Source organism: Lynx canadensis, chromosome E2 (genome assembly GCF_007474595.2).
Source record: "Lynx canadensis isolate LIC74 chromosome E2, mLynCan4.pri.v2, whole genome shotgun sequence".
Lineage (NCBI taxonomy): Eukaryota > Metazoa > Chordata > Mammalia > Carnivora > Felidae > Lynx > Lynx canadensis.
In genome coordinates this window covers 18,931,019-18,945,049 of record NC_044317.1, presented here as the reverse complement: position 1 = coordinate 18,945,049, position 14,031 = coordinate 18,931,019, and the positions used below count along the sequence as shown (strand labels likewise).

General features: G+C 41.3%; 2 protein-coding genes across 2 annotated transcripts in view; one reads left to right on the top strand and one right to left on the bottom strand.

Moving 5' to 3' along the window:
* Positions 1 to 9,786, bottom strand: part of KCTD19 (potassium channel tetramerization domain containing 19) — a 29,306-nt gene extending 19,520 nt beyond the window's left edge. The window contains exons 1-2 of the mRNA XM_032591269.1: positions 9,775 to 9,786; positions 6,960 to 7,256 (exon numbers count right to left, since the gene is read on the bottom strand). Of these exons, the coding sequence (XP_032447160.1) occupies positions 6,960 to 7,256; positions 9,775 to 9,786 (309 nt within the window). The remainder of the gene's footprint in view (positions 1 to 6,959; positions 7,257 to 9,774) is intronic.
* A 2,910-nt stretch (positions 9,787 to 12,696) lies between these two features.
* LRRC36 (leucine rich repeat containing 36) overlaps positions 12,697 to 14,031 on the top strand; it is a 57,865-nt gene continuing 56,530 nt past the window's right edge. Inside the window, exon 1 of the mRNA XM_030298447.1 lies at positions 12,697 to 12,778. Coding sequence (XP_030154307.1) covers positions 12,709 to 12,778 — 70 coding nt within the window. The 5' untranslated portion in view covers positions 12,697 to 12,708. The remainder of the gene's footprint in view (positions 12,779 to 14,031) is intronic.

Here is a 14,031-nt window from a genome sequence, read left to right as displayed (position 1 = left end):
ACCAAGTAAAAAGGTGTGGAGAGGTGGTGTTTGGGGTGCTTAGGGACATGGCTGGATTTCGAAGTGTGTGTGTGAGTGCCCACACAAGAACATAGGTTTGGGTATGTGTTAGGCTATGAGTCCAGGCAAGCAGTTGCCAGGTCCAGGGTTGTCCACTTACCCATATCTACAGACAAGCTACACTGTCGGGATGAATATCTACTGTTTATGTAATCTTCCTTTCCAAGACCACAGTGGTAATCTGTCTTAACATCGTGAGTAATAGAAACTGTGAGACTGTCCCTTGTCTGTTTTCTTGAAAGCATCATTTGTGTGATCAACATAAAAACTCTCTGGCTCCCTTGAACACAAGAAATGCAGGTGTATTCGGGTTGCTTGCTGGTAGCAGAATGCTTATAGGAAGAATAATTTAAGTTTCCGAGCGTAGAAGTCGCCAGATGGTGATGGAAAAGGAAACACAAGTAGCATGTACTATCATACTAAGTCCTCAGTGGGGTTCAAGGGGGCAAGTAAAGGAATCGACAGTCTGCCAAGAACTTTGAACTCTTGTGAGTGACCCTGAAGAGAAATTTCACACTGCAGTAGCAGCTATGACTCTCAACCAGGCTGATAGCTTGTGAGAGGCTTGAAGCAGTTTACATTTAGGCAAAGGGGACTCCCCAAATTACAGAGAAAGTTCTAGGAAGCACTATAATGTTAATGTACAGACCTGGAATAGCTACTCTGTACTTCCTCTGTGAACATCCAGGCTAATAGATTTACATACCAGCTTTGATGACTCCCAGATTTATACCTCTAGATCAGATTGCTCCCATGAATTCCAAAACTTATACAATTGAGCTGCCTTCTCACCATGACCACTTGGATGTTTAATAAATACCCTTTTCTTGCCTCTCAAACTTAACACATTCAAATCCTAACTCCTGATTTCTCCCCCTAAACCTGCACATTCTTTGGAATCCACCATTCATCTTACTGCTCAGTATACAAAAGAATTATCTATTCTTTCTCATTCTACCAACGATTCATTAGCAAACTGTGTCAGTTTTATCAAGATACATCCAGAATTTGAACACTTCTTTTACCACCTTAGGCCAAACTACCACTATCTTTTATCTGGATGCTATAGGAACCTCCTAACTAACTGGTCTTCCTGCTTCTTCCTGTGTCCCACTCTTCACTGGCCAGGGGTCAGCAAATTTTTTTCTGTAAAAGGGCAGAGAGCAAATATTTTAGGCTTTGAGAATATGGTTCCTGTTGCCACTATTCAACTCTGTATTGTATGTAGCTCAAGAGCAGCTATAAATAATACATAAACAAATGAGCATGGCTGTGTTCCAGTAAAACTTAATGGACACAGGGGTGCCTGGGTGGCTCTGTCAGTTGGGCGTCTGACTTCAGCTTAGGTCATGATTTCACTGCTCGTGAGTTCGAGCCTCACATCGGGCTTTGTGCTGACAGCTCAGAGCCTACAACCTGCTTTGGATTCTATCTCCCTCTCTCTCTGCCCCTGCTCATGCTCTGTCTCTCTCTCTCCTTCAAAAATAAATAAAATTAAAGAAAAAACTTAATGGACACTGAAGTTTGAGTTTCATATAATTTTTATGTGCCACAAAATATTTTTCTTTTGGTTTTTCAACCATCTAAAAAATGTAAAAATCAGTCATAGCTAACAGGTTGTATAAAAAGGTAGTGGGCTGAATTTCGTCTATGGGCTATAGTTTGATGATTCCTCGTCTAATATCAGGACAGAAGTCGATTTTTTAAATAGTGTTATTGAAATATATTTAATGTGAAATGTATTCACATATATAATATGAATGATAAAATCTCCAATTTAAATTGTACAGTTCAATGGTTTTTAATGTGTTCACAGAATTGTGCAATCATCACCACAATCTATTTCAACATCCTAAAAAGTAACTCTGCACCCATTAACAGTCATTGCCAATCCTGCCCACCCTAGCCTTCCCACCCTCTACCTTAGCGCCAGGCAACAGCTAATCTACTTTCTGTCTCTATAACTTTACCTATTATGTACATTTTATATAAATGGAATCATACAATATATTTGAGTCTGGCTTCTTTAACTTAGCATAATGTTTCAAAGTTTATCCTTGTTGTTACATGTATCAGTACTTCATTCCTTAAAAATTTTTTTAGGGGGTGCCTGGGTGGCTCAGTCGGTTAAGTGGCCAACTTCGGCTCAGGTCATGATCTTGCGGTCCGTGAGTTTGAGCCCCACGTAGGGCTCTGTGCTGACAGCTCAGAGCCTGGAGCCTGTTTCAGATTCTGTGTCTCCCTCTCTCTGACCCTCCCCTTTCATGCTCTGTCTCTCCCTGTCTCAAAAATAAATTAAAAAACGTTAAAAAAATTTTTTTAATGTTTATTTTTGAGAGAGAGACAGAGTGTGAGCAGGGGAGGGGCAGAAAGAGAGGGAGACACAGAATCCAGAAGGCTCCAGGCCCTGAGCTGTTGGCACACAGTGCGATGTGGGGCTCGAACTCTTGAACTGCAAGATCATGACCTGAGCCAAAGTCGGATGCTCAACTGACTGAACCACCCAGACACTTCACTTCATCTCTTTTTATTGACAAATAATATTCATTTGTATAGATGGATATACATTTGTTTGCCTATTTATCAGCTTATGAACATAAGGATTGCTTCTACTCTTTGACTACTATGAGTAATGCTGCTATGAACATTTGTCTACAAGTTTTTGTGTGGACATAAGTTTTAATTTTTCTTGGGTATATACCTAGAAGGGGAATTAACTGGGTCACATCATAACTCTTTAACTTTTTTAGAAACTGTCAGACTGTTTTCCAAAGAAACTGTACAAATTTACATTCCCATTAGCAGTGTATGAAGGTTCCGATTTCTCCACATCCTTGCCAACACCTGTTATTGCCTCTCTCTCTCTCTCTCTCTCTCTCTCTCTTATTTACTCATCTCTTTTGAGAGAGAGAGAGGGAGGGAGGAACAGGAGGGAGAGAGAGAGAGGGAGGGAGGCAGATAGAGAGGGAGAGAGAGAATCCCAAGCAGGTTTGGCACTGTCAGTGCACACTGGGCTCCATCTCAGGACGGTGAGATCATAACTTGAGCCAAGATCAAGAGGGAGGCTTAACCAACTGAGCCCCCTAGGCACCCTTAGCCTGTCTTTTTGATGATAGCCATCTTAGTGGTGTGAAGTGATATCTCATTGTGGTTTGCATTTGCATTTCCCTGATGGCTAACTATGTTAAACATTTTTTCATGTGCTTATTCCCCATTTGTATATATTCTTTGGAGAAATGTCTACTCAAATCCTTTACACATTTTAAAATATGATTGTCTTTTTATTGTTTAGTTGTAAGAGTGCTTTATATATTCTGGTTACAGGTCCCTTATCAGATATGTGATTTGCAAATTTTTTGTTTCATTCTCTGGGTTGTCTTTTTCACTTTCTTGATGGTGTCCTTTGAAGCACAAAAGTTTTTAACTTTGATGAAGTCCAATTTATCTACATTTTTTCTTTGGTTGCTTATGCTTTTGGTGTTGAACCTGAGAAACCATTGCTTAACCCAAGGTCCAATAATCTTTTAAAACTTAAATTTGATCAGTTTACTTCTTTAAGTATCTCCCAAAGCTACCTATAACATTTGGAATAGATCTTATATCTTTAATGTGGCCTATAAGACTCTGTAAGATCTGCCCCCTGGCTTCCTCTGACCTCACCATCTATCTACCTTCGATCTTCTACCTTTCATTGTACCAGCCTCTGAGATTGCCTCTTTCAAGTCACTGTAACCTCAGGGTGTTTTTATGTGCCTTTCCTTATGCCTGGAAGCTCTTAACTCAGACATCAGCATAACTTATTTCTCCTGCAGGTTTTGCTCAAATGTTGCCTTGTCATTGAGGCCCACCCTTACCACTCTTTCTAAAGGAGTAGCTTCCTTGGTCTCAGTCACTTGCTATCTCCTTTCCACATACTACACATTTGTACATTTAAAAACAAGCAGGTTAGATATAAATGTTTTATTCTTTCAACTAAGCTCCAATACTACAAAGGCAGTGACTGACAGAATAAAAACTACACGCACAAAAAGAAAATCATATAAGCACACTCTGAAACCTCAAGAAGTCCTACAATACAGAAATGCCCTCTTCCTTCACTATTACACATGAAGCACTGCTCTATTCTTCATAGTATTTACCTCTACCTGACATTGTATGGCTATATGGTTCATTCCTGTATCTCCAGTGCTTGGCCCTTGATTGGTGCTCAATACACAATAAATGTTACACTTGGAAGCAAGCGTAGATAGATTCTGAGTGTAATAGATACTGAGTGTGTCCTTTGGAGGCCAAAGCTACAGACTGAAAGGAGGTAGAGTGGGCAGGTGAAGAAGGGTGGGAAAGAGAAAGAATGGAAATGTGGGGGGATAAGGAGTGGTGGAGAGTATAGCAGCAGTGTGAGACAAGGTGTCTGTACTCCAGAAGCTTCCCATCTCATTCTGGTGGTTTGCTCTTCTACATGGCTTTCCAAAAAAAGCCTACTGTGTAACAGAAAATTCTGAGTACGATATGTGATCTGCTGAGTGTGTAGTAACTTTAGTTACTTTAGCCATTAGTTAGCAGGTGGCAGAGTCCCATTTTTTTTACTAGGAGTTAAATCTGAGGGATGCTACAGTGAGGAGTGCCAACACTTAAGAACAGTTTAGATATGTGCTAATATGATAGCCATTAGCCACATGTGACTACTTAGTACTTGAAATGCAATCATCTGAATCTGAGATGTATTATAAGTATAAAACACGTCAGATTTTGAAGATTTAGTACAAAAAATGTAAAATATATCAGTTTTAAAATACTTATTACATGTTGAAATAATAGTATTTTTTTTAATTTTTTTTTTAACATTTATTTATTTTTGAGACAGAGAGAGACAGAGCATGAACGGGGGAGGGGCAGAGAGAGAGGGAGACACAGAATCAGAAGCAGGCTCCAGGCTCTGAGCCATCAGCCCAGAGCCCGACGCGGGGCTCGAACCCACGGACCGCGAGATCGTGACCTGAGCCGAAGTCGGACGCTCAACCGACTGAGCCACCCAGGCGCCCCGAAATGATAGTATTTTAAGTATATTGAGTTAAATAAGATATATTATTAAATTTAGTGTCACTTTTTAATTTTTTAAATATGGCTGCTGAAAGTTTAAAATTACTTGTGACATCTTATTTTTATTGGTTCATACCATGTTTTTCTTAAAGCCCACAGGAATAATTTCTGGTACCCAAAATGTTTTCAGTAAATACTGGCTGAATGAATTAAATTGCGCTGCCTGCGGAAAGTCTTTAGACTAATAATTGGAAAATTCCATTTTCTCCAAGCAAAGCATCTGTACATTTATGAAAGAACCTGAATATATGGGCAGGCCTTAGCAATGGGGAAAGTGATGGAAATGTGTGAGACTGTTGATTTGCTTGAGATGGCCATTGATTCTTCAGCTGTATTTATACTCTTCTTCAAAGAATAAACATCACTTCAGTTAGCCCAGCCTAAATGTTTATTTCTTTGAAAACACTATTTCCCAAACATAAGCACTTGTTTTATTATATCTTTTAGGGAGGCAGATCCACATGATTCTTCAAATACTTCTGCTCACACAACTTGGAACTTGGGAACTGGACCAGCTCATTGGCCTCTAAGTTGCTACATCCCATTCTGAAGTTGCTTCCCAGACAGATGTTGTTTCAATGGGAAGTGAGGACAGGAAAGGACTTAAAGGGCTTTATAAACTGTTTGTATAATAGGCTTGTCTTCTTTAAAATGGTTCAAAAATTGCCTTGATCTCTTTGATTTTCTGCAATGAACAAATGATTCCCTTCTTTTCCTCACAAAATGGTGCCTTGGCATAAAGTCATCAGTAATCCTGACATGTGAGGCCATTTAAGTAATTTTGAAGCCACTTGTAAGCAATTCTAGCACTCCACTCCAAGGGTAGTTGAAAAAAATTTTGTTTCAGGTGGGTAGCTTTAAACAAATAAAAAGAAGGGGTGCCTGGGTGGTTCAGTCGATTAAGCATCTGATTCAGTTCAGGTCATGATCTCATGGTTTCATGGAATCGAGCCCCACATCTCCCTTGAGACTCTCCCTCTTGAGACTCTCCCTCTTTCTCTGCCCCAGCCCTGCTTGCTCTCTCTCTCTCTCAAAATAAATAAATAAACTTTAAAAAATAAAAGAAAAATAAATGAAAAGAATACTACCATCAACTTGCATTGGAGTATGTGAAGGGTTTTGATTTCCAAATACATAGTAACTTATGAAAAAAAAACATTAAATTACTTAGAAAGGAATATCTATAAAAACACACAGTATGAAATGTTCTTATTCCTATATGACCCAAACATGCACTGTCTATTTCAATTTTCTTCTAAGATGTGTTGGGGAGGCACAGCTGGTAGTGCCCTAAGCTGAACTGTGACTTGCTGGCTCAGTGCTTGTGGAGATGGAGTAAACAACACTTTGTCCAGACAGTGCAATTAATATGGAGCATGGCCAATGGTCCTTTCTAGCCATAATATTTAGCTTTTCTAGTTAAAAAAAAAAAATCATTGTCCAAAAACTAAGAATAAACTACTTAAGAGAAGCCACAGAAGTGGTTTCTGTAGTTAGGAGGAAAGTTAAGATTCAAGAAGAATCTTAAAATAGGATTTTCAAAAGTCAAGGGCACCCTCTCAGCAGTTGGTTAAGTCCTATCCTGGGTCTGTGGTGGGTACTGGTATAGATAAGGCAGAGTCAGGATGAAAGCCTTTATTCAGGACATGCATTTCCAGTGTATTATTTATTACTTTAACTCACTCATCACACTTCCCCATTAACAGGGTCATCCCAGAAACCAGTATCTGAAAGGACACAACATTTAGTGCTATAAGGCCTATGTTACTGATCACTCCTGGAAGACAAGAGTATCTTACCTGCAGCAAAGGCATCAGCTGCAAACCCAGTGCTTGCTCATAGAGTAAGTTCAGTTCAGCACAACTGGAGAAGGAGAGTTTGGAGGTGTAGAGGTAATAGTGCACGTGCCTAAATGTGGAACCATCTCTGTCGATGAATAGCCTCTGGCTTTCCAAAGAAGTCAAGGCTGAAGCCTCTTTCCACAGCAAGGAGTCTGGGAACTGAGCAAGTTTACTTCTGGGAACTGAGAAATGCCAGCCCCCAACGTTGAAATGAAACAAATCCTCTGCTGATTCATGAGGCATGCCAGGCTCCTCCTAAAGGGAGAATGAAAACAGAGCTATGCAAGAAAAAGAAACAAAAAGCGTCCATACTGAAATGGAAGAAGTAAAACTATCTCTATTTGTAGATGATGTGATCTTGCATATAGAAAATCCTAAGGAATTCACTAGAAAATTATGAGAAATGAACTCAACGGGGTGAAGGGTATAGATCAATATATCATCAATTGTATTTTTATATACTAGCAATGAACAATCCAAAAATGAGATTAAGAAAACAATATATCAAAAAAACAAAATATTTAGGAATACATTTACAAAAGAAGTGTAACACTTGTACTCTGAAAAGTTCAAAACACTGTTGAAAAAAAATTTTTTTTAATTTTTTTAATGTTTTTATTTATTTTTGAAGGAGAGAGACAGAGCATGAGCAGGGGAGGAGCAGAGAGAGAGGGAGACACAGAATTCGAAGCAGGCTCCAAGCTGTCAGCACAGAGCCCGATGTGGGGCTGGAACACACAAACTGTGAGATCATGACCTGAGCCAAAGCCAGACGCTCAACCAAGTGAGCCACCCAGGCGCCCCTGTTGAAAAAAAAAATTTAAAGACCTAAGTAAATGGAAAAACATCTCATACTTATGAATCAGAAGACTTAATACTGCTAAGACTGCAATACCCTCCAAATTGATCTATAGATTGAACACAATCCCTATAAAAATTCCAGCTGCCTTTTTTCTGCAAAAATTGACAAGCTGATGTTAAAATCCATATGGAAATACAAAGGACGCAGAATAGTAAAAAAAAAAAAAAAAAAAAAAAAAAAATCTTGAAAAAGGAGAACGAAATTTGATGATTCATACTTCCCACTTTCAAAACTAACTAAAAAGGTATAGTAATCAAGATAGTGTGCTATTAGTGTAAGGAAACATATGGTTATGAATTTGATAAGGGAGTCAAGCAATTCAATGGGTAAAGAATACCTTTTCAAAAAATGATGCTAGGACAATTGGACATCCACATGCAAAAAGAAAACCAACCAAACTAAAAACTCTACCTCACACCATACACAAAAATTAATACTAAGTGGACCAAACCTAAAAAATAAGAGCTAAAAATATAAAACCTTTAGAAGGAAACACAAAATCTTTATAATCTTGGATTAGGCAATGCTTTCTTAGATAAGATACAAAATGACAAGTGAAATAAATAAAAGTCCATCAAAATTAAAAATGTTTGCGCTTCAAAGGACACCATCAAGAAAGTAAAAAGACAACCCATATGATAGATCAAAATATTCACAAATCACATATCTAATAAAGAACTTGTATTTAGACTACATAAAAAACTTACAACTCGAGTGCCTGGGTGGCTCAGTCAGTTAAGCAGTTAAGCATTCCACCTTTGGCTCAGGTCATATCTTGTGGTTTGTGAGTTCAAGGCCCATGTTGGGCTCTGTGCTGACAGTTCAGAACCTGGAGCCTACTTCAGATCCTCTGTCTCCCTACTCTTGCTCCCCCCTCCACACTATTCCCCCTCCCCCACCGCTCTTGCTCTTTATCCCTCTCTCAAAAATAAACATTTTTTTTTTAAAAAAGAACTCTTACAATTCAATAATAGAAATAAGATGAACAAGCAAATTTAAAGGGAGGCGGGTAAAAACTCTAAAAAGACATTTCTCCAAAGTAGATACACAAATGTCAATAGCATATGAAATGATACTTAACATCAGTAGGTATCAGGGATATGCAAATCAAAACTTGCAGTGAGATACCACTTCACCACCCAGTAGGAGGACCTGAATCAAAGTGATAGGTAACAACAAGTGTTGACAAGGACTGGAGAAATCGGAACTCCTTTACACTGCTGGTGGGAGTGTAAAATGGTGCAGCTGCTCTGGAAAACAGTTCAGTCGTTCCTCAAAATGTTAAATACGTAGTTACTATATGGCCCAGCAATTCCACTTCAAGGTATAAACTCAAGAAAAATGAAAACCTAGGTCTATACAAAAACTTACAGACAAATGTTCATAGAAGCATTATTCATAACAGTAGAAACAACCCAATGTCAATCAACTGATGAATGAGTAAACAAAATGTAGTGTATCCATACAATGGAATATTATTTGTCAATAAAAAGGAAGTACCGATATGTGCTACAACTCAGATGAAACCTTGAAATGTTATGCTAAGTAAAAGAAGGCCAGCAACAAAAGACCACATATTACATGATTCCATCTATGTGTAATGTGCAGAATAGGCAAATTTGTAGAGAGTAGATTAGTGGTGGCTCAGGGTTGGAGAGGTTGTGGGGGAAATGGGCAGTGACTAGTAACAGGTATGGAATTTCCTTCTCAGATAATGTAACTGTTGTAAAATTGATTGTGGTACTACTTGCACAACTCTGTAAATATACTAAAACCCACTGGATTGTAAACTTTAAAATGGTAAATTGTAGTATGGGAATTATATGTTAATAAAGCCATTTAAAAAAGAGAATTATGAGGAAGGCACTCCCCACCCCACTGAGCATATGCAGAGCTCTCTTGGGGTCATACCTGCAGAGACATCACATTATTGACGCCATAACAGGATAGCTGAATGCTGTGGTTTCCTTTTAATATATACAAAGACAGCAAAGATCATTAACCTTCCTCAGCTCATTGTTAAAAGTTCAAGGTTATCTATTCGTAAGTGAATTGTCTATTTTGCCTTAAGATGACCTAGCTTATCAACACTATAGAAAAGTAGAACATATAAACATACAAATCATCAAACATACACATCATCTGTTTCAGATTTTAAAATAAACACTCAAGGAGCACTACTCTTGTAAACAAAATTTAAAAGGTGGCAAATAGTACATAAAATAATACCTAAAAAAGAACCATAAAACAATTTTGAATTCTAGGTAAAAATTATGCATGCTGAAGCAACTGGGGTGCAATGTATTGATACTTACAACATTTTGAAATGCATCAAAAAGCAATGTGGATTGATAAAGGGATAAATACATGGACATGTGATAAAACATATACAGCAAAATGTTAACTATAGAATCTAGGTGGTGACTATATAGTTCTTTCAACCTATCTAAATGTTTCAAAATTTGCATTAAAATGGTGGGGGGAAAAAGTGTTAAAGAGGTGGTTGTTTAAGAAAGGAAAAGCCCACTTCAACAAAACCTGCATCTCCTATTTTAATAGTTGAGGAAGGCAAATAAATGCATGCAACAAAGAAGGGGGTGGAGTTCTTTTATAATAAGCCTGGTCTAAATATTCATATATAAAGAAGAACAATTATATATGCCATATTTGAGGCTAGAAGAGTTAAAGGGGCCATGAGAAAGATTACAAATTTTTCAACGTTTATTTATTTTTGGGACAGAGAGAGACAGAGCATGAACGGGGGAGGGGCAGAGAGAGAGGGAGACACAGAATCGGAAACAGGCTCCAGGCTCTGAGCCATCAGCCCAGAGCCTGACGCGGGGCTCGAACTCACGGACCGCGAGATCGTGACCTGGCTGAAGTCGGACGCTTAACCGACTGCGCCACCCAGGCGCCCCAAGATTACAAATTTTTAAATGGTGCCATGATTCACAGAACCAGAGGAACAAAAGCCCATCTAATGAGCTAATCTAGGCTTTTGAGCCCTGGCCTTCTTAAACACAGCTAAGGCTGAACATGACAAACTGATGGTAACTAAGGTCCCCACCTAGACCAGAAAGCATAAACATGCAAGGACTCTTGATTTTACTTTCTGTTGTCCTTAAAGGTGACTAGCTGGTTGAGAGCTCAGTGTAAGTGTTCCTAGTGTATGGATTTGGGCTGCCAGAGAAAACCCACTAGCTCCTTGAAGCTGAGTCACAGTTCTGTTCTCTTTTGTTATTAAGGGTAGGGTTTGACAGGGGCGCCTGGGTGGCTCTGTCGGTTAAGCGTCCGACTTTGGCTCAGGTCATGATCTCCTGGTTTGTGGGTTTGAGCTCCGTGTCAGGCTTTGTGCTGACAGCTCGGAGCCTGGAGCCTGCTTTGGAATCTGTGTCTCCCTCTCTCTCTGCCCCCAACCCACTCGCATTCTGTCTCTGTCTCTCAAAAATAAATAAATATTTTTAAAAATTAAAAAAAAAAAAAAAAGGATAGGCTTAGGGGTTGTGGAAGGGGGGATGGGCTAATTGGGTAAGGGGCATTAAGGAATCTACTCCTGAAATCACTGTTGCACTATATGCTAATTTGGATGTAGATTAAATAAAATAAAATAAAATTTAAAAAAGGCTTTGACAAGAGTGTATTGGCTCAAGAGCTTGCCTCCTTCTTACACATATATGTCCTATCCACAGGTGAGCTCTCAAGAGGTGCCCACTGAAGTGAAGGTAGGAGTTAAGGGTATGGCTGTTCTTTCTAGAGTTTTCTTCCCAAAGACTGCACAGGAGTTTGTTAGAACTATCCCAGTCTGGGAAGAGCCCTCGGTCATAGGCAAGCTTGAGGATCTGTAGTACTTGAAGGGCAAAAGGCTTCTTGTCAGACTGACTACAGGAAATGGGGTAGCCCTAGCATAATCATCTCTACCCCATTCCAACGTTTATTTATTTTTGGGACAGAGAGAGACAGAGCATGAACGGGGGAGGGGCAGACAGAGAGGGAGACACAGAATCGGAAACAGGCTCCAGGCTCTGAGCCATCAGCCCAGAGCCTGACGCGGGGCTCGAACTCACGGACCGAGAGATCGTGACCTGGCTGAAGTCGGACGCTTAACCGACAGCGCCACCCAGGCGCCCCATCTCTACCCCATTCCAAAGAGTATCTCTCTTTTCCACACTGATCCCTATTTCCCAAAGAAGCGCCTTCCAAATCAATTTCTAGAGCTAGAACTAGCCCATGATCTAAAGACAGGACTTCAACTCCCCACAGCCAAATTCCCCAACGGTTCAGATCTGGGGCTCCCTCCCTATCATGCCTCAGAGAGCTGCCTCCCACCCCCTACCCCAATCCTTCAGATCTGGACACCAGTTCATTCACACGGCCGTCACTGCCTGGCCTCAGTGTCAACAGCTCCAAGCACTGAGATATGAAGACCTTCACCTCTCCAAGAGGCACACCACCAACCCCTCAGACCTGAAGTTCCCCAAATCCTCAGAGCAGAACACTTCATCCCTCAAAACAGGAGCATTCTACCAGTTCCTCAGAGCCAGCCCCCACATCCTACAAAGTTGGGGCCATAACCTACCCCACATCCCAGAGCTACGTCCCTAACCCCAAAGCTCTAATCCTCGACCGCAACGCCACCCTATCTGCTTTATTGTTTTTGGCGCCCCCGCCAGGGATGGCTCCATACCATAGTCGGGACTCCAGAGGCTGGCGGGTAGGCGCGTGACCTAGGCAATAACGGCCCGGAGGAGATCGGCCGCTCGCGCGGGGGGCGGGGCCTGGTAGGGGGCGGAGCCTGGCGCGCGCCAGCCTGTCTCGCGGGCGGAGACAGGTGAGAGGCGGGCAGGGATGGCGGAGCAGTGGGATCTGGACGAGGAAGGCGTCCGCCGCCTGGGGGCGCTGACCCTGGAGCAGCCCGGTAGGGCCAGGCTGGGAGGGCTTGTGCCGGGAGTTTGGGGTCTGAGGCTGAGGGGAGAAAACTGAGGTGGAAGCTGGGAAACCTGAAGTGGACGCGGGGGAAGGGTGGCGAACGGTCCCTGAGGCGGAGGACAGGTTACTGAGGCAAAAGAGTTACACTAAGGTAGAGGTGAAGGAAGTAAATAACCCGAGTCTGGGGAGGAGGGCGAGAAATTGAAGGAGAGGAATGGAGTCTGAAGTGGAGAAGGAGAAACTAGATTAACGGGACACTGAGGCCAGGAACACAAAACTGGACAGAGTCTGAACTAGCGGAAGAAAACGGAGCCCCAAGAGGGGCATTGATGGGAAAAGGGACGTGCTGAGAAGCGACTTTGAGGTCGTGGTGCTCCTGAGGAGGCACGAAGGGAGTTCATTTTGGCATTTTCTGAAATTTCAGACCCAGGAGGGCTTTTCCTGTTTGGGGCAAAATGGAAAAGGGTGTTTCCTTCATCAACCCTTCTCTTCGTCCAGTCTCAGCCTCAAGAGCTTGGCCATTTGTTTAGTCCACTAGGATGCGTGGCACTCAGAAAGGGGCCTGTTGTGAAAGCAGTGGCAAGCCGCTCATCTTTCAGGGCGCTTATGGCAGTGCCCCAGCCTTGACTTCGTCCTGGAGGTGCAACTGGCTGAGTGACTGCAGACCCCACCTTTGACCTGGGGTCTAACTCACACAGATTGTTTTCTGAGTTTCTAGGAATAGAAATGTTGGGAAAGTTATCAGCATTCCTACTTCAACTTTTATTCTTACTAAATTTACTGTGTCATTAACGCCAGGTCCTGAGTTAAACGCTTCCCCTCCCACCTCCTGCAATATTTAATCCTCATAACAAACCTATAAAGCAGATGCTGTTATTGTGCCTGTTTTACAGGTGGTTTAAAATTTAGGTTTAGACTTCTGCCCAAAGTTTCCCAGCCCAAAGTGACACAGCTGGGGTTTATTAACCCAGGACCCTTGAGTCCAGAGCCTGTGCTTTAACCATAACAAAAAGTTGCCCTTCTTGCTTCCTCTAGTACTTTTTATTTGTGGGGTATGACATAATTTGGTTTTATTTTATTTAAAACATATTAATTAGAGGCACCTGGGTGGCTCAGTGGGTTAAGCATGTGACTCTTGATTTCCTCCCAGGTCATGATCTCACCCTCATGAGATCAGCCCTCGGGGAGCATCACCTCCCCCCACCAACGCCAGGGGTGGAAGAAGCTGCTTAAGATTTTCTC